We start from the raw sequence: 20,538 nt of genomic DNA on the forward strand, positions 1-20,538 counted from the left end.
ACAGTTTTCTCCAAAGTTACAAATTTATAAATGATCCATTTTTTATTACAAAATTGTTGCTGAACAAGAATTTACCAAGCAAAACTATTATTTTGAGCGATTTCACCAGGTGCTAACTTTTTAACCGGTTTGTTGTGGTGGTGATTCAATCGTTGCACTGGTTTTTAAAGCAGATCGTAAAACGGTTTTATAATGATCAGCTAATAGGTTTTATTTAGTTATATTTACACCAAATATTACATTAATTATACATACAATTTTTAGTGCTGCTTTCCATTAACTTCAAGTAATTTGTATCTTCTAGATTTACAATACTTATTCTTCGCTGACAAAACTGCTAATTTCACTAGCTTTGTAGTCATATTGTTTTAAACTTTTCTATCGATCCTAAGATTTTATAGCGTAACCAACTATGACTGCAGCGCCAACACTCAACCAGAGTGTTCGCATATTATCCGTAAAAACTTTGAATGCATGCATTTATGTAATCAAGCTGAACAAATTTAGCATTCCTACACGGTTTAATGTCTTGACATATTATATCAATGATCAGTAAATTTGACACATTTCTGATTTCAAATATTTTAAAGCCAAGCCAAATGTGTTGAATGGTCTTAATGAGCGCCATTTTGTACGATTTTTAACGGAAGATAAATATCCTTCAAACTCACAGGATTTAAACGGTATAATTTTCTCTTTCCAGTTTATCTTAAAGCCAAGAACCTATAGATCGCCGTCAATAGAATAGAATCTTAGATTAGTGTCATTAAGAATTTAGGGATGAGCTATCTCTTGATTGACTAGCGACCCTCGAGAAAAATGACTCCAAATAAAATGAAAATGATTTACTAATAAAATGTTACTGCTTTTTATATTTCCCTGAACAGTATTTTTGATATCAGTGACTATACTAACTGAACTTTACTGCTCTCAAGGACAAGACTTGGATTTTCTATTGATAATAAATCTTCGAGCGTATCTGTCAAAGGATACAAACTCTAGTGGAATTAAATGGTATAGTACTAAATTCGTTTTTTTCATCTACTTGGATTTTCTGCTTTAAATAGAAATTTTCCAATTTTGAAATCACGACTGTATGTATATAACTACAATTTTTGCCGCATGATTTGGATAATCCGCGATTTTCGCGACAGAATTTTATCCACCCGCGATTTTCGCGCTTAACTGGCCAAATCCGCTACAAATCCGCGAAAATCGCGAAATCCGCGAGAATCGCGAAATTCGCGCCTGTTGTAACAGCCCTGCATTTATTTTCCATATAATACGTTGAATTTTTATTTGAAAAAAGCGATGCGCAATGTTAGGACCCATTTTTTACACGAGGGTCTTAATTTTGCGCACTTCCAACAATTCGGAATGGCACGTAAATACATGTACGTCCTTGCAAATGACAAAATCTGTCGATCTTTCCAGGAATGGTCACTCAATCCATAAGGCAGCGGCTACATGTAATATTCTTGAAAGTACCTTTTGTATGAAGCTGAAGGCAAGGTGTGCATTGAAAAATCTCGGAAAATCCACTGTATTAACACAGGAGACTATTACTGTAAACTTGGATAATTGATAGCGCAAAGGTTGGCTTCCCAGTTGAAGGACAATGATTCAAGCTCCAATTGTCTAGCAAAAAGCGTTCAATTATGGAATATCCGTACTGGCGGCAAATAGATAAAAAAATAATTAATCGCGAGAGATCAACGATACATCTTAAGAATTAAAAAAAAAACTAGAGAATAAGTTATATAAAGCAACGTACGATAACAAATACGCATAAGCTGCGGCTGTAAACTATATTGCTCAGATTGTAATCTTGTGAATATATGTATTATAAAAAAATAAGAACAGAGTAAATTACTATTCGTGGGCACTCTATGTTTGAGGTGATTGAATAAATTAAATTGAAATTCACGTGAAAAACTCTTGATGAAACTCATATTAGTTGTAAGCTTTTTATTTAATACAAAACCAGTAAAAAAGTAAAATTATTTAGAGTAAACGAGCAATTTAAGGCATGCGCAAAGTTAGGCACATCATGCGCAAAGTTAGGAACAATTCAGATTTTGTGCGCAATGTTAGGCACATAGTGTTGCATCACCTTTTGCATTTTTTTTAATTTTTTGTGAATCATTTTTATTTTTTTTAAATCACGCGTTCTACTGAAGGGTTAAAAGCCTATCGTTGGCAGAAGTTTGAATAAAAAGATACATATTTTAGCCTTATTTGAAGTAAAAATACGATAATAATTTCTTAACTGCGCAAAGTTTGGTGCGTACACGGTAAATTATCCACTAAAATTTCAGAAAAAATGTTCAAAACATTGATTTTAAAGAGAAAAATTGAGCATGTTTTTTTTGGGTCGAAAATTATAACATTCACACCTCACCAAATAAGGTTTCAGAGGCAAATGACTGCAAGTTGACCGATAATGTAGCTCTTGATTGAATCTTGAATTATTTATGCTATATTCAAAAATATAGTAGATTTTTTTCTGGTACTTTAAGACATTGAAAAACTTATATAAAAATTTCTTATACTGTTGGGGCAATATGGACACCGGGTGACAAAGTAGAGCTGACACTTCAAAGAGAAAAAATTATAACTTCAAATACAAAATTATCCAAAAATATTTAGCATTCAATGCAATGATTATAAAGCGGAACCACAAATCAGTTGAAAATCGTCAATTCTTGATTAAAACTAACCTGGAGGCAATACTGAAAGCATCTCTACGAAAAATGTCGTAAATTGGTTTTAATCATGTTTCCAGTGACACAGTGACCTGTCACTATGGTTTCCTGAATATGAACTTCATTTTTCGAGGTTTTGAGAACGATCGCGGGACAATTTTCCTATAAACATTAGGGTGTCCATACTGCCCCATGGGGGTGTCCACTTTGCCCCGCTAGCTTAATGGCGACTACCAAATATAAGCTTTTTTAAACCTATTTTTGAAAACAAAATATTTTTTTCCCAATTATGCAACCATGTTTAACAAATGCTTAAGAACTCTAAAAAGCATACTGCACATAAAAAACAGTATAGTATTCATGTCCTTGCAGTCAAAATAGGCAAATTCCTTAGGGTGTCCATACTGCCCCGTGTCCCCCTACCCATATTTCGCGCGCGCTCCTAATTTTGCTCACTGTCATTTTAAACATGTATTGCAAAAGGTATTTTTGTTTGCTAGTATTTTAAACAATTCTACTACAGTCATGGTCATATAATTTGCAATTATACTATCCAATATGTATCAACTAATATGGATAAAATGGCAGTGAGCGAAATTAGGAGCGTGCGCGCAATACGGTAGCATCACGGTAATTTCCTGGCAATTATGCGGAATGGCCTTTAAGCCAAATTGACTTTATGCCAAACGGGATTGCCCCTCCGAATTTAATCAAGATTCAAATAAGCGGCATGGATCGAAGTAAGTTTAGGTACATTTACGAAATAGGGTAAATAAGTAACTCTTATCAGAAAATTCAACGGAACAGTTAACTATATCAAAAATTTGTTACCTCTGGTGCTATCACAGGCTCTGCCGCATGGCCAGTCAGCGCAACATGGCGTTTGAATTCGTCTAAGGTCTTCCGACTGGCATCACACTGACTGCAGGAATATATCCGCTCCGCACAATAATCCGCATGCCTGAGAAGAGCCGCCTCTTCGATGAACTTTCTCGGGCAAAAGCGACAACTGAAGATCATTTCCGGATGACACGAGCTCTGTTGATTGCAACATAGACAAATGGTGAAAAAATAGTATTGCCAGTCATAGTTGAGAAACAACCAACCGTATGTTCTATAAGCCGACTAAGTTTAACATATTTCTTATGGCAAATATTACACTCTCGCAAACATCGAGGGCCGCACGATTCCTGATGGCTTTCGAGTAAGGCAGATGAGCGAAAGTGTTTGGCACAATGAGGACACTGAAACGCGTCGGACGCTGGATCTGGGTGTGTTGTAAGCTGAAATAATAAGAGATAAGATACCATTTCGTGCAACCGAAGCATTCATACATACCTTATGGCTAAAAAGTTCAGCATCATTATCGAACGTTTTGTAGCAAATCGTACATACAGTCTTCTGATGGCTTTCCTGAACGTGTTTGGAAAGCTGAAACCCATCACTAAACACTTCCCCGCAAATCGGGCACTCGCTTTTGATGGATTGAATTATGTTTGGCTCTGATGCCTGCTCGACAACTTTGTGATTCCTTTGAAGGTGTTTTCTCAATGCTTTGTCAGTTGAGAATTTTGCATCACAGAATTTGCAGGAAAGTATCCTACCAACGCATTGCGCCTTGTGTTCCAAAAATGTATGTGTTTTGTAAAACTGTTGCAAACATTTGGAACATTTGTGTTGTATCCTTTGGTGAATTACTTGCTGAAATAAAGCATTAGTTATTGAACATGAATGGGCATACACCAAGATAAATCAAAATAGTACCACCCTGTTTTTCAACTGTTACATAATAGTAGTTTACGCAACGAGGCTTGCCGAGTTTGATATTTACTACGCTGCCCATAATCGCATAACAGTCCCATGTCGACTTTTGACCGATTTGCGTTTTTTGCATAAATCAACTCAACATCGTCCGAAGCTCGATAAAAACTGCTAAAAAAGTAGCCTTTGTTCCTAACTTGTACAAAAACAAACCCCACTTGTGTTGTCCCATCTTGAAAATATTCGCATAACAGTCACATCAAAGTCCGTATAGCGGTCGGGCTCAGAATTGGTACCACTTCTAGTATTACATTCGGTCTATCGGTAATACTAGTTATACACTGATGTGTAGCGAAGTAAAGGGACATCAATTATACAGTGAAACCTTCATGATTCGATGCTCTATGTTGTAATATCGACTCATGGAACCATACTAGAAACAAAATTTGAGGGTAACTATGATGATTCGCTCAAACAGCTTTCCAAAGCATTTCTGTTCCATGAGTCGATGATCCCTTCAGATATCGAATCATGGAGGTTTGACTGTATTTAAAACATACATGCTTACGGCATTGTAAATGTCATGTATTTACGTTGTTTCGAAAATATTTTTTAATTAGTGGATGTCACACATAATTATGTATTTTCAATTATGATGCATAATTAATGTTCATTTTAGATAAGGCTTATACAAATATTAATTTTCTTTTATGTCCGTAACCATCTGGGTGGTACGAGGAGGATAACAATAAACTAGGACCAAAAACAATATATTTCATTCTACAATTTTTGATTCAAATTTTGTATACCTACTTAAAACGATTCTTTGCTGGTGCTCAGGAATATTGAACTAAAACTTAATTTTGCGTTTTTCAATAACTGGTAAAACTGCCCAAGGAGTACTTGGAAGTGTGGAAAATAAAAACTTTTCAACGCGAAAGCAAGATTTCCATATAAAAACCATCAGCGATTATCGTTTTCTTCATCTGCTTATTGGGAAAATACAGAAAATTTCGTCCTGAATCAGTATCCAAAAGATGATCTTCTGGATCTCTCATGACTGTAAGCGCATTCCACATCATGACGTGTGTTTTGAGAAATTATTCAATCCGATGTTTTTTATCTGGTGATTCATCCATGGACATACAGTAAACTATCCGTAACTCGCTATTCCGTATCTCGATATCGAGTTATAGAATGTGTAGTAAATGTGGGTTTTCATGGATACCTTGATGGTCCCTTGAACGAAAGTTACTCTGATTGTGTGTTTTTAACACGATATTTCCCTAATTCTATAGTCGCCTTAACATCGAGTTACAGAGAGTTGATTGTACTACAATAACTATTTTTTATGGTCAAAGAACATAAATAGCAAATGAATCAACCAGTGCGTTAATAACATTGAGTGTTTTAGTAGCTGTCGAACGAGCCGATGAGTATAATGGGACTGGTATGCAATTATATTGATATATTATATTGTATATAATCGCATAACAGTCTCGCTACGATTTGTGTGCATTTTTATGCAAATTTTCAACTTGAATTCAAAAGAAATTTATTAGGCATGTTCGTGTACTCAACAAATAGTGATATGTAGAAATATAACACATTTTAGGCCGAATAGAGAATCAAAATGGAGCGAAATTGTTTCCACATTTCAATCGTCTTTTTCTCAGTTTGTCGTTTTTCAACATGGGACTGTTGTGCAAAGAGGGGCAGTACGAGTCCTGTAAAAATCGAGTTCTGCAAAACCGTTGTGTACAATACTTTTTGCAATTTCATAAAAGACCACTTGAGAGTATCAGAAATCACATTGGGATGCATTCTGGGCCCATCTTGATGAGTTCGGCTTCGGAGCCTTCGGAGATTGATGAGTTTGGCTCCGATACCGATTTGGCATTTGGACCTGGTGTAGTGGTTAAAACACTCGCCTTTTACGCCGAGGACCTGGGATCGAATCCCATCCCCGAGATAGTCACTTATGACGTAAAAGTTATAGTGACGACGACATCCTTCGGAAGGGAAGTAAAGCCGTTGGTCCCGAGATGAATGAGCCTAGGACTAAAAATCTTGTTAATAAAGATAGAAAAAATCCTTGTTCTTGAGCTATTGAATGGCTTCCTTAACTTCTCTCATCGTGGGAGAAGGTTGGTTTCTATTGTCCGCTGTGCTGACGGAGCCATCGCCTTCGCTGTCCTGACCTTCTGTGTATGTGATCTCTGGGTCACTAATCCGAAAAAAATGCAATTAGTTATAATGATACGATTCACTTTTCTCGAGCGATTAGACCTCCGAAGCTCCACCTGATTCGAATCAGACTCCTGAAGTCTTCTGTTTCTGCTTTCTTTCGGAGCCTGTATCTCTTCCTCGCCATTGAGCGACCCATCACCGGAGGTAATCACCTGGTCGTCTTGCATTATGTCACTTGGTTGCTCTCTCATGATCATGATGTTGGGCCTTTGCCAGTTTGTTGACTTTTTACATACTCTGATCTGCGTCCTGTGGGCCATTGTGTCCACGTTTCCAATGCATATCCTACTTTGCTGATTTTGCTATGCAAATTACGGTCGAAAATTTCACGAGATTCCGCTACGCTTTAAGCTGCCAATGAACCAGTTCCCTCGAACTTGTGTTGAGGAATTCTCCTTGGATTAGTTTCGTTCTTGAGATTGCCGAACTGTGCTGCTACTAAACGGTTTGCTAGCTGGCTGACTTACGCTGCTGGCGGATAACGGCCATCGACAAATGGTTGATGAAAATTACCTCCGGATGCGTTCTCTACCTCTATCCTCAAAGGCTTCCGGCAAGTTTCTGCTATTTTCTGCAGCAAACATAGAGGATGGCCGTCCAAATTCAAATATCGGAATAATTCACCACACGCACACGAAAACTAAATTTTACTCGTCGACACTTTTATAACGATTGCGCTAGGGGTGCCCAAGTAGGATGTAACACGATCACCTCCGTCAAGATGATCTCATCCTTATCCCGGCACATTCCATCTCGAGGCACAAAGCCCTGCGGGATGCTTTTTCCAGACGGCGCGTTTTGTTCCGGAATAAGAGTGTTTGCTTTTTCCGCTTGAGTCTGTACGTTTTGCCGCGTACCATGCTGTAGCATTGCAGCCCACGCTGCTTTCTTTTCCAAAACCTCCTTGCACTCCTCGTCGAACCATTCGTTTCTTGATCTCCGTTTCACACAGCCGACAATGTTTTCAGCTGCGTCGTTAAAGGCTGCTTTGACTGTCCTCCAGCAGTCCTCAAGCGGGACTCCATCGAGCTCGCCCTCATCCGGTAACGCCAACGCTGCCTCAAGATGCTGCGAGTGACATCCGGTTGTTTCAGTCGCGCTAGATTGTACCGAAGCGGGCGTCGATACCGTACATTGTTGATGACGGATAGTTATGGGCGCAGCTTCACCATCAGTGGTCGAAGTCAACGTTAGCGAATCGATATATTCTGAAGTCAGTTATGTTGGAGAAGTGCCGTCCATCGATCAAAATGTGGTCTGCTTGCGATTCTGTCTGCTGAGGTGATTTCCAGTTGTACCGATACGGGAGGCTGTACTGGAAAAAGGTGTTACGAATGGCCATATTCTTGGAGGCGTCGAAATCTATCAGTAAGAGGCTGTTCTCGTTCGTGAGCCGGTGGCCGCTGAACTTTCCAATCGTCAGTCTGAACTCCTTCTCCTGGCCAACCTGAACGTTCAAATCTCCTATGATGATCTTGACGTCGTGGCTTGGGCAGCGTTCATATGCTGAAGTTAAAAGATCGGCCTTTGATTCTTAACTAGCACATTCGTTCATTGATCGCCCACCACACAATCACGCGCCTATGGTTTATTCACAAATTTCATAACCCTAAAAACGATAATTTTTGATACCCACCCACCCCCTCGTAACACATTTTGTATGAGTATTTTTCTAATTTCGTATGGGCTGTAACATTTTGAGGACACCCACCCAACCCGTTCAGCGTTATGAAATTTGTGAATGGGCCCCTAGGGGTGCGCAAGTAGGATGTAACACGATCATCTCGCGTCCGTCCGTCAAGATGATCCCATCCTTATCCCGGCACATTCCATCTCGATACGATAATACCATTTCCATGACCATTTCTAATTCCTTGCCCGCTTTTCAACTTCAGAAATATGTTCTTTTAATCTAATTTCTAGAGTTCGTTTTGTTTGTCCTATATAGATTTTATTACAAATGGGGGCATGAAAACGCTAAAACTCTCCGGCGACCCGAATTGCACTTTGCTTGATCTTTCTGAAGCACTATTTACAATCAAGATAAGAAAGAAAAGTTGAAAAACAGAGGAGTACTATCTAAATTTTGCTAAGTATAATAACTAAACCAACCTTATGCATGTTATAACGTTGTTGACTGCTAAACATGATCCCACAAAGTGTACATTCGTAACACTTTTGACTAGCCTGATTGTGGTCGGATTTCTGGAAAAATTAAAGCAGATTTAATTACTTTAGTTATGCTGCTGGATTTTCCATCTTACATACCGTATGACTCGCCAGCTCGTCATCGTCAGTAAAGGTCAAAGTACAATAATCACACATAACTTTATGGCCATGGTTAGCTTTCATGTGTCCGAAATGCAGCTCCCTATTCTCAGAAATATCACCACAAACCGTACATTCACATTTGCAGTCTACATTGGGCATCGTGACCATGGGCAATCCGATCATTTGCTGTACTTGTAACTTGTGGCGTTCTTTTATATGAACTTCCACAGCCTCTTTTGTAGGAAACCTACGATTGCAGAACTCACAGGGAAACTTTTTGATGGCACACTTGGCTATGTGATTCTGGAAATCGTTTAGCTTCCACAGTGACTTTCCGCAATGTGGACAAATAAGTGTCTTTCCGATGTGGGTTTTGATCTGAAATGAGAAATGGCGTTCAATGACTGAACTGAACTTGTAATCAATGGTAACCGAACGAACCTTATGCCACCGGTAGGCATTAAACTTATCGAACGTTGCATTACAGATCAGACACTCAAAGACGGTTCTATTTCCCACATTATAACGACGATATTCTTTTTTGTCAATTGTTACATGAGGTTCCTTGTCAGTAATACTAGAGTTATCGGCATGTAGTTCCTATTTCCATGCATATTTTTGATTAGACACAATTTACGCGGTATAGCCTACACAATACTCACCTCATGAACGTCGGAAACAACTAAAAGCATATCATCGTGAGCCTGATCATGAGACACCGGTTGTAACGTTGGTTCTTCCACAGAAATTTCCATTTTGATTTCATCATGGGCTGGTACAATATTATCGATGATGATTTCACCATCATTGTTATCTGCCACAACATCTTCAGACTGCCTAATGTCCTCGGGGTGGACTTGTCTGTTGTGTTTTTCCAGGAATATTAAGCTCGCAAATTCGGTATTACATATTTCACACGAGTATTGTTGCTTTGAACAGAGATCTGCATGATTTTTGTATGTATTTACATCGGGTATCGTCTCCAAGCAGTATGGGCAAGAATAACACTTCTCCAAATGATGGGTGATCTGTGGATAAAAATAGGACGAAATCAAGATCATTCGTCACCTAACATTGGATTTGGAATAAGAAAGATTTTTTTTTTTTGGTTTGGCCATGCAATTTATCGAGACGAAGTAAATGGTTGCGGGTAGACATTAGCAATAAAACTGAAAGAGTGTTCGGCACTATGAAAGGAAACTTTGTATGTTCTTAGAATGTCTGGACGTTGAATAAAGCCTTTTTTGGCTCGTGATCTGCAGAAGGCCAGAGTGGGCGTGGCCGCTATTCAGGGGGAAATGATTGATAGTTGCAACTAGATCAGGGATTGAATTCTAAGTATTTCTCACTTATCGCTCTCTGTAACAATCATGATCCGAAACACCAATGTGTTTTAATATCACATTGTCGCAACACATCATGAGCACTAAATCAGCTAATCTACACGGTAAAAAATAAGCACGATGTTATCAATAGTTCTGCACTTGGATTTGCACTACTGTTAAATCTTGACAATATCAAAATAACAGCACTTGAATTCAACGTTGCATGTTTTGATTTGAAATTAAAAAAAAAAGATAAAATAAATGTTTACGTCAGAACAAGATTTCGACCTTCAATCTTCGGAGTGCAAGTCTTGAATCTTACCTCGACACCAACTTGCATCTGTTGAAAGAGGTTGAATTGAGCTCAATCACTTTCTACAACGAGCTGCCAATGATTGCTTTCATACAAAAGGCATGATGTTCAAAAGCGACGACTTTTCACTTTAGATTGTAGGGCTAAAGACAGTAGAGCACATCCAAAGTTAGAACAGTTTAAATAATGGTGATCAGTGTTTTGAATTGAGTCAAGTGATCAATCCGTTTAATCCAACGTGCTGATTTTTTACCGTGTAAGCAAGCTCAAAATTGGGCGACACTGTTGCTATCAGATGTTCGGGGATTATTTATCATGCAATAATATAAGACACCTAGGGTCAGACGGAGCAAGATGAGCTCGATTTAAGCCTACTTAAACTTCCTTATTTTGGTAAAATTAGAAATCATCCTTATTTTTGACATTATTACTTCAACTTACAATTATCGAAAGTTTGGATAAGTAAAAAATAGTTTTCCAAATAACACTTGAGGGGCCCAAACGCAAAGGGGTGTAAGTGACATTTTGGTTATTTTGAGTAAAGTATACGAAAAATGCGGTTTCTAAGCTATCCAATGGTTTTTTAGGAGATTATTCTATGCAACAGTAAAAATGACATATATCGTAGAAGGATGTCTTGTTTTTCTGGCTCCCATGCAATTTGTATGGAATGAAAAATAACTGTAAAACTTCAAAATTGATTTTCTCAAAACTAGGTTTTTGCCACTTACATCCCTTTGCTTATAACCTATTCACTTATTTTATAATCTGCAAATAAAGAATAAAGTAACATGTTGATCAGTCCACAGTCCGGGAAGTCTCTATCTTCTGCATCTACGGCAGTCAGTATTTACAGAACAGAAATCTCGTATACGGGATCCCGTATACCTATGTCTTTCAAAATATCGCTCGTCACATATTGAATGCTTTAAGTTTGTTTAAGAAACTTTACCAGAAAACCAAAGCAAATTCGTTGCACTCTATCGTGGTATTCTAGCATAGGCAACCTCCAGTAATAGCATGTACCACATATACACTCCCCTTTTGTGTATTAACGTCAAAATGTCACTCTGGCAATGACAATAATCTATTCGGCCAAATTTTCGACCAAATGCCCATTCGACGAAATGTTCTTTCGACCAAATGTCATAGATTCAGATATAACAACTTAAAACTACTTCGGGGCAAGATGTCATACCCCATAAAAAGATGAAATTTACTTAATAAAACCATTATTTTTCAATGCTTGTAATATCCGAAGATATTAACATGAACTTCTGATGGTATTTATCTTCAACTAATTAAACTTTTAAACTACACGCAGAGAAACCAATTGTGATATCAAATAAATTCTGAGTCATTACAACAATATTTCTGTATTATCTGCTGGCTTATAATTTGTTTTCATTATTTTAATAGCTACCATCAATTTGGTTCAACAATTTTTATTTTTGAGTTCGATTTCTGGGATTTCACTAAAAAAAATGATATAAATTTGTGTTTGTTAATATTAATTATAAAAAAATAGTTTTGTGCTAAGCGGATACCGTATGCTAAGTTCACGTTGGCTTTTGCAGTCCAGGGAAATCAAAACGGAAAGTTTTGTTTATGTTGTAAGTCTTTTCTATTTTAGTTTACCCTTGATAAATGCCAAATACAAAGTGTTGAAACAGGGCAAAACAAAACTTTCCGTTTTGATTTCCCTGGACTGCAAAAGCCATAAAATCATAGGTCAAATCCTTCCAGTAGAGTATCCTAGATCAGTGGTTAGATTAAAACTACCATTCCAAATAAATTTCAAACATCTACAAATCATCATCTTCGTCAAGGTCTATGTCGATTATGCGCAGCTCCTTACGAGCTACTACATTATGCCGGTAAAATAGCTTGTTTGTCGAGTCGAGTTAGTGTTATAAACTATAACTTCTAATATTATTTTAGTGGGATCCATTACAACTTTAAATCAATTTTAATTGTTCATATACAGTAATTCTAGCTGTATATACACCATTTATATGCATAAATTGCAGCTTGAACATCATGATTACTTGGGAAGTTGAAAGTGTAATAAAATATGTTTGGCATCCTCCGTACTTTGTTCCGTACCCAATTAACAAACAATCGCTTAAAAGTAATAAGGCCAAGAACCGCTCTGATCGCGATTTGGATCATCGACAATATTCCCTGAATTTTGAAAACTCGTTTAATGGTCGTTGTTTTAAAAAATGCAAATTATCTGTATAGTTCATAACTCATTAACGTGGTTCAGTTCATTAAATGACTCATTATCGAGAGTTTACAGGAACCAGTGATGACTGCATATCATTAACCTAAAATGGCAAAAAGTATTAAATACAGAAAATGAGGAATGAGCCTCTGTACGTGCCATAAATTCTTTTGTTCTCATGACTTTTACTGTGCGCCGTGTGTTGGTGCTGTCTCGCTCTCTCTCACGGACAACTTGAAAACAAAGCGCACAGTAAAAGTCAAACGTTTTATAGCATGCACAGGCTCATACCTATATTTTGAGATTTTCGGTTACTGATATCAAGAATACAATTCTCGAAAACTTATTCTAACAGACTCAAGTCAAAAAAGTATACAAACTTACTTTATCGATTCTACGTGTTTCGCAGACGAAATTCTACACGATGCGCTCTGAACCAACTCGATTTTTCACTTTTAAAACGTTTAATTTCCGGATTTACAAAACGACGAAAGTAAGATTCTCAACTTTCGCAACCTAACCACTACTTTCGCCGCCCCGCTGTATGGAGAGACAAAGTGACTTAACCACGAATCAAAACAAAACACTACTTGAGCCGATTTTACACTGGTAGAAAAACGTCGAAAGTAACTGAATAAATCGGCTTATCATTTTGTAATATTTTTTTTTGTGGGAAATAACAGGAACTCCCTAGTTTTTGAACGCGAGCTTAATGTATGCAAAATTTAAGCGATGTACACGGCGAAAAAAATTTAAAAAGTTGAATAATTTTAAAACAGTTTTAAAAGACAGCTTGTGATTCTTCTGAATTAATTTTCTCAAAACCATATGAAAGTTACTTACGTCGATTTGAAAAAGTAATCGAGAATTGTTGATGTTGCTATGCATCAACATGAACAATTTTCAACATCGCAAAGTTTGCTTCGATTAAACCATAAAAATATTATAGTATAGGCAAGAAATGTCAAGGAGGGGAGATTCAAAGTTTATAGCAAGCTAGCGTAAAAAGATGGATATCTTTTTTACTTCAGTCGGATAAAAAACTGACATGAGCCTCTGTACGTGCCATAAATCCTTTTGTTCTTTTGACTTTTACTGTGCGCCGTGTGTTGGTGCTGTCTCGCTCTCTTTCACGGGAAATTTGAAAACAGGGCGCACAGTAAAAGTCAAACGTTTTATAGCATGCATAGGCTCATGCGCGAGTAAAATAGCAGCAAGATTTTTTAAACGTCTGTTCGCGGTCACCGCTTGCTGTGATCTCTCCTTTAGATACCGTTTGGGACACCTAAGCACTAAGCCAAATAAAAGCCTATGATTAAAATTTGTGAGTTTGTATACAGAATCGATCAGCATTTTTTCTGTTACCTTAACATCTTTTTAGATGTAAATAATCACATCAAGATCTAAAAGTTGAGTAGAAATCATTAAAAAATAGGAATAAAAATGACTTGTCTTGAATCGAAATCCGTACACCTGAATAAGGTTGAATCAAATTCCGTACACATGTGATTCGAAATCCGTACAGCTACTTGAAATTCAAAACCTGAATGCATTTTTATCTTCTTCTCTCTATTATTGACATTACATACCAAATTGGACAACGCCTCATTTTCAGCTTTGTGTTCTAAGGGCACTTTTATAGTTTGTAATTGCAAAATATCGTATACTGTGAATTGTATGTGAATACGTACGAAATTACCTATACATTAATGCATAAATAAAAAAACGTCACCAAAATCGATAGATTTAACATACCTGCTTTTCACCCACCGGCAATCCTGCTGCGGCCGTTGCAAGGATCCAGTTCACAATTCCGGCTTCCTCATCGGTTGTGAAAACTGTGGGAGCTCCTTTTTTTGGGCTTACCGATTTACAACAGCATCTTTGACAGTGGTCTTCGGTACACCAAAAGCATCCACAGCTTTCCGGAATGATTGGCCATTGCGCACTGCTTCAACGGCTTTTTCCAAATCCCCAGCACTCTATTTGGGTTTCACTGTATCATGTGTTTTGGCTAGAACATGATGAAATATGTTAAACTTTTCCTGTGTACGGATTTAGATTCAAATTGAAAGTATGAATCAAAATCCGTACAGTACAATGAACCTCAAAAATAGTTATTGTACTGGTCAGAAACGGCATATACTGCATTGGATTAACAAATACTTACTATTCAAAGATATCGTGATAAGCAGCGGGATCAAAAAATAAGGAATTTTATTGTTAATCTGTTGAAAACTATATCCACTTTTGTTAGCAAATCGCTAAGAAGGCAAAGAAACCACACAGCACAATGGTAAGCGATCACGTTTTGATTTTTATAATTTTCAAATCATGACCTACAGTTGGCATTACCAGCATAATAGCATTATAACTTATTGTGATTAGATGCGTCCATTTAATACTGCATATTAAGCCATTTAAATACCAAAATAATGATAATTAGGTCAAGTGTACGGATTTCGGTCCCTCGCGGTATCTCCAAAAGAATCCCGACAAAAATCTTAAGGAATTTCGCCTTTTTTTTTTAGAGAAATCCATATTATGTACAAAATAATCACAAAAAAGCTCGTGGAAGGTGCCAAAAATTGGTGTTAAACCAGTTCTTCAAAGAGTCCTGCTGGGTGACGCAACCGGCCCTTTAGTGTTTGTTAAAACAACTAAAAGTTAGTTACTTACCTTATGATTATCCAGTTCTTTATCATCATTGAAAGTCGCAGCACATATTCTACAAGCAATGATCCGGTGGGCTTCTTCGACGTGTTGTAATAGCAGATCGTGATTGGCAAAAATGTCCCCGCAATCCGTACATTCACATTTGATGGACACTTGCTCAATTGGCGGCTCATCATGATATTCCTACAAATGAAACATAATAGTTTTTCATACCCAATTCAAGTGCTCTGGAAATAAAACATGGCTTACGATAATGTGCTGATTGTAGCCATCTTCCTCATAAAGCCGTTGATCATTGCATTGTTCGCATTCATACAGCACACTGGAAGTTATCAATTCCTCGCAGTGGCTTTTCCTCTTTTCGTCGGGAATCTACAATGAAAATTCATTTGAGGAGATAAGGTACCGTGGGGCAAGTGGGTAAATGGGGTAAGTGAAAATAATTGGTAAATTTAGCTGAATATGTGAATTAACGTTTTAAATTCATGCGTAAAACTTTGAGGCCATTGAGAACATTACGTTAGGCAAGAGATTTCTGAGATTTTTCAGCCATTATTGCATAATAGAGCGAAAGATTTTTTTTTTACCAATTCGTTTATTTTAAGGCTCACACGCCGTATTCAGCTTAACAGAGCCGATTAACACTTCCTACATTGTATAGAAGAATCACAACTAAAAGTTTATTTCTTTTTGCCTTTTTCATCTGGCGACGAACACATTTCCGCATGATCCGTGTTTGGGGAACACTGACTGGAGCAAGCCTTTTTCGTTCTACACCCTTTGTTATTCTGCCTCGATCGCCGTCGCTTGTATGTTGCACCATTGTATTCGGACGAAGAGTTTGAAGCACTTTCATCATCGGTCCAGTCATCGTCGTTGTTGTTTTCGCTATTGTCGTTCTGTTTAGCTTGCACTGATTCGGGAACGGGAGTTGTAGTTTTTTGCAGGCTATTTGCTATCGGCGGGAAATCATCCTGCGTGAACAAACCGTTGGGTGATTTTGTTGCTGTCGACGATGGTGGTCTTCCATTGGAAGTAGTGGTTGGCTCCGGACACTTGCCAGGACGGGACGATTGATCAGATTTTGGCTGGCCATTGTAAGTGACCATTGTGTCTTCATTTTCAATGGTTATGAACGATGGAATATGCCGTAGAATGTTCATTCTTAGTACTCGCACTCCGTTGGAAATTCCGGGAAAATAATGCTTCCATTTTTCCTTCCGTATGGAAATCACCTCTCCATATTTTAACATGTGCTCCGCGATGGTGACGTGACTCATCGATGGCGGAAGGTCATGGACCCGGACCGTTACTGCCTCGCAATCAACGTAGACCGGAATACGAAATTTCACATTATTTGAAAGCATTGTTCGCTTCCAATTATGCTCTAATTGGTAGCGTGTGACAATTTCTTTCGTCTTCATTTCAATTAGTACACAGTTGCGTGCATGATGCAACTGTATACTCTTAACGTCCTCATATTGAATCTTCAATTCTTCCTCCAAAAACTGGTGCACCTTCGCCACTTCAGGGCGAACAGGAAGAACACTGAAATCCACCACTAGTGTGTTTACCCGCGTACCGGACATTTTCCACGAACTGCGAATGTGAAAGCGAGAGAGGCAACGAAGAGCGTGCGACGCGTGCGATGTCTGGCTGATAACTGAGAGCGAAAGATTGTTAACCTGTCAACTATCACTCCGTAACAAGTTGGCGGCGTGCAATCTGATTTTAATATTTTCAGCGGAAAAAAGTTGCGGAATAGTAGTTTACGGAACAAGTTGCAGAATGATGATTTTTACAGCACGAGTCGTACATTTATCCTACGAGGCTTGCCGAGTAGGATAATTACGACGAGTGCTGCAAAAATCGAGTTCTGCAACGAGTTACGCACAACATTTTTTGCAATTTCGTAGAAGACCACTTGAGGGTATCAGAAATTATACCGGAATGCATTCGCCATCATTTCAAAGTTTCTGAAAAAATGTTGTGTAATGATACATTACGGAACTCAAAACAGTTGCGTAATGAGGAATCGTTGCGTAATGAATCATTACAGCACTGGTTTCAGTTAGGTAATGACTATTCCCGCACTGCATACTTCAGTTCAGGAAAGTAGGCTGTTTCATGGCAGATTGGCGTGATGAAAACCAGCCTATTACGATGAGAAATTGCAAAAAATAATTTTCTGTACCACTTCTTAGTAGCCTCTTCTGACAGTTTTAAACAACAATAAAAAAAGTTTTAGAATTAATTCGACATAGACCTAAAAATAACTAAATTGAAACTCCGTCAATTTTCTACTCACGTGGGGCAAGTGAAAAGTATCTCATTAGAGATTGAATTTGTGTTTTCTCTTTAGGTAGCTATAAGTGTAGAAGGTTCGCAATTATAATAGAACAACAGGACTTGCTGATAATTCAAGAAACACTATACTTAAAGCGTTAAAAGCTTATATCATGGCCATATCATAGAACTTCTCTAAAAAAAAGGTTGCCAAAAATTACGATATTAATATGTTTACTTCGGACAGCCGATTTAAAGAAAGACGTTGATTGAAAAGTTCCAATAAAAGAAAACGCACGGAAATCTCGTGGAATGTCTATGTAAAGCTAGTTCAAAACATAAAAAATGGGGTATAGGTGTATCCACATAAGAAAGTTTCTAAATACTTTATTGAAGGATTCCGTTTGATTTCTCTCGAAGAATTATCCGACGTAATACCCGATTTTCTTAACAAATAACGAGTGGTATAAATTCTACAGAGCAGAAATGCAGTTGCTGGCCCATGATGTGAGAACTAGCATTGGAAATGTTGCAGTTATAATGTTGTCGAATCATTTCAACAAACATAACTGAACAGAAGAAAATTCAAGTAACAAGAATAAATTTTTCTTTGTTCACATGTTACTTATGTTATTATTCATTGGGACGCCTTAACAAATGTTAAAGGTAATAGAAATCGTGAATATAATTGTTAGTTTTTGAATGTATTGTTCAAAACGGTAAACTTTTCACTTACCCCACTTGTGGGGCAAGTGAAAAGTAAGGAGACGTTTTTCAAAAACTTTTTCTCTACTTTTTTTTTCAATTTTACATAAAAATAAATTTCAGCATATTGCTTATATTTGGTGGGAGTCAAGCTAAAAAATATACACGACCTCATTTGTTTTCATTTAAAGTCTCTAGGATTTGAAGAATCCCAACTATACGAAATCCATTACCCACTTGCCCCACGGTACCTTACATAAATTAGAAAGACGATCTACTTACTTCGTGAAGCTGTACATGGTTCCACAATCCTTCCTCACTCAGGTAGTACCAATCGCAAACGGTACACCGGAAAACCGTTCGTTCCTGAGCTTCCATGTCCAAATCCTTCCCTGAGATATGTTCTTCGACAAGGTCCGGAATCCGGCTGCTGGGCGATAGAATAGGAGTGGCAGCACGTGCCATGGGATTGTACTCAAATTCCACCATTAAATCAAAGTCTGGCACATAGTGCCGGATCATATTCTTGATACTTTTGATTAACTTGGGCAGTGGGGTTTTATGAAAGCTTCAGAGCTCATAATTGATCACAATATGCGTCATACAGATTCGTTTCTTATTGTAAAGTTTCAGACAGTTATTATAATTAGCATAATTAGTAATTATTTTTCGGTCTAGAAAACCCCCCACGCCAAAGTAAATCATGGAAGTGCTCAAGTGGTTCTGCATCTTACCTCGATAAGCTTAGATCCACTCTATCTACTTGTACTACAAGACGCAACAATTTTTACCACAATAAATGTTCGAAATCACTGATATAAATATTAAAGAAAAAACGATTGTTAAACACCAACTCCTTGCAAAGAAGCTTTCAACTTTTCCGCCTCCAGCAACTTTGTTTTCAGCGGCCCACTATGGGCCAGAACTAAAAATTTCACGACAAAAGTCCAAAAACATTTTTTCAATAAAATGAATAATTCATTTTATTGAAAAAATGTTTTTGGACTTTTGTCGTGAAATTATTACCGTTTTGCATCGAATTCCCGGACGCTTCGAAAGCCGGACACTCTGAACAATTTCAGCGTTTTTGGATGTTAAAAGTGAAATTAAATGTATATAATATTATACCTATCAAATAATACATTGAAATTAATCATTTTAAACGTATTAGCATCGTAGTAGGTGGTGAAAATTAAAAGAAAAACATGAAAAACAAAATCACTTGTCATCGTAGGTACTTGTTTTAGTACTGCTTAGCCAATTTGCTAAAATTTAGTTGAAATTGTTCATCATTATTATTCAAAGTAAAAAAGTTTTCACACGTTGTTTTATGTTTTAAACGGTTGATGTTATGTTTGAGTAAAGGCCCAAACGCAATGACAGCGGAACGGCAACGGAAAGCGGTACCGGTTCGCCAGGATGAACTACAAAATGCTAGTCGACTCAGTGTTGGTTCACTTTCATTCGTTGACAGGTCAGTCGAGATGATGTGATTCATGCTGGCGAACCGGTTCCGCATTCCGTTGCCGTTCCGCTATCATTGCGTTTGGGCCTTAAGAATCACATGCAGTGGAAATTGTTTGAAAATTGAAAAAATACGTATTTTTAACATAAATTGCAGGTGTCCGGATTTCGAGGCAAAATTATTTAATGCTTCAAATGCCGGACGCTTATGCTTAAAACTTCTGGTAAGTAGAAATAAACAAGATTTTAATACTACCGTTAACTTCTAATATATTTATTATACAAACATGTTAAATTTCCTATTGCCGGGAGGTTTCAAACGACGTGAAAGTGTTTAATCTTGAAGAGAAGCTAACCAAACATAACGTCATTGAACCTTTATACATAATTACGGATGGAGATAGTTATCGTTCTCAAAATCAATTTCCACCGTGAAGATGAACGGTGAACAAGGCGCATTTATATGATGATAACGTGTTTTAACAATATATACGAATAAAAAGGTACCTATTGTATTGAATTCATCCAGATGAGAGAAGAGGCACCGTTTTTCTA

At 37.5% G+C, this 20,538-nt stretch overlaps 1 protein-coding gene across 6 annotated transcripts in view; it reads right to left on the reverse strand.

The window, feature by feature from the left end:
* The window catches only part of LOC5564120 (zinc finger protein 91), an 80,705-nt gene extending 61,273 nt beyond the window's left edge, over positions 1-19,432 (reverse strand). For 4 of the 6 annotated variants that reach the window (XM_021855644.1, XM_021855642.1, XM_021855641.1 and 1 more), the window contains exons 1-11: positions 19,254-19,432; positions 18,802-18,946; positions 15,778-15,900; positions 15,532-15,711; positions 9,650-10,015; positions 9,429-9,587; positions 8,985-9,365; positions 8,829-8,921; positions 4,044-4,406; positions 3,812-3,988; positions 3,537-3,743 (exon numbers count right to left, since the gene is read on the reverse strand). In XM_021855644.1, coding sequence (XP_021711336.1) covers positions 3,537-3,743; positions 3,812-3,988; positions 4,044-4,406; positions 8,829-8,921; positions 8,985-9,365; positions 9,429-9,587; positions 9,650-10,015; positions 15,532-15,711; positions 15,778-15,900; positions 18,802-18,897 — 2,145 coding nt within the window. In that variant the 5' untranslated portion in view covers positions 18,898-18,946; positions 19,254-19,432. Of the gene's footprint in view, positions 1-3,536; positions 3,744-3,811; positions 3,989-4,043; positions 4,407-8,828; positions 8,922-8,984; positions 9,366-9,428; positions 9,588-9,649; positions 10,016-15,531; positions 15,712-15,777; positions 15,901-18,801; positions 18,950-19,253 lie in introns of all 6 variants that reach the window. The other 2 variants (XM_021855640.1, XM_021855643.1) reach the window with 2 other exon arrangements.
* Positions 19,433-20,538: the final 1,106 nt, after the last annotated feature.

The sequence above is a fragment of the Aedes aegypti genome, chromosome 3 (assembly GCF_002204515.2).
Source record: "Aedes aegypti strain LVP_AGWG chromosome 3, AaegL5.0 Primary Assembly, whole genome shotgun sequence".
NCBI classification, from domain to species: Eukaryota; Metazoa; Arthropoda; class Insecta; order Diptera; family Culicidae; genus Aedes; species Aedes aegypti.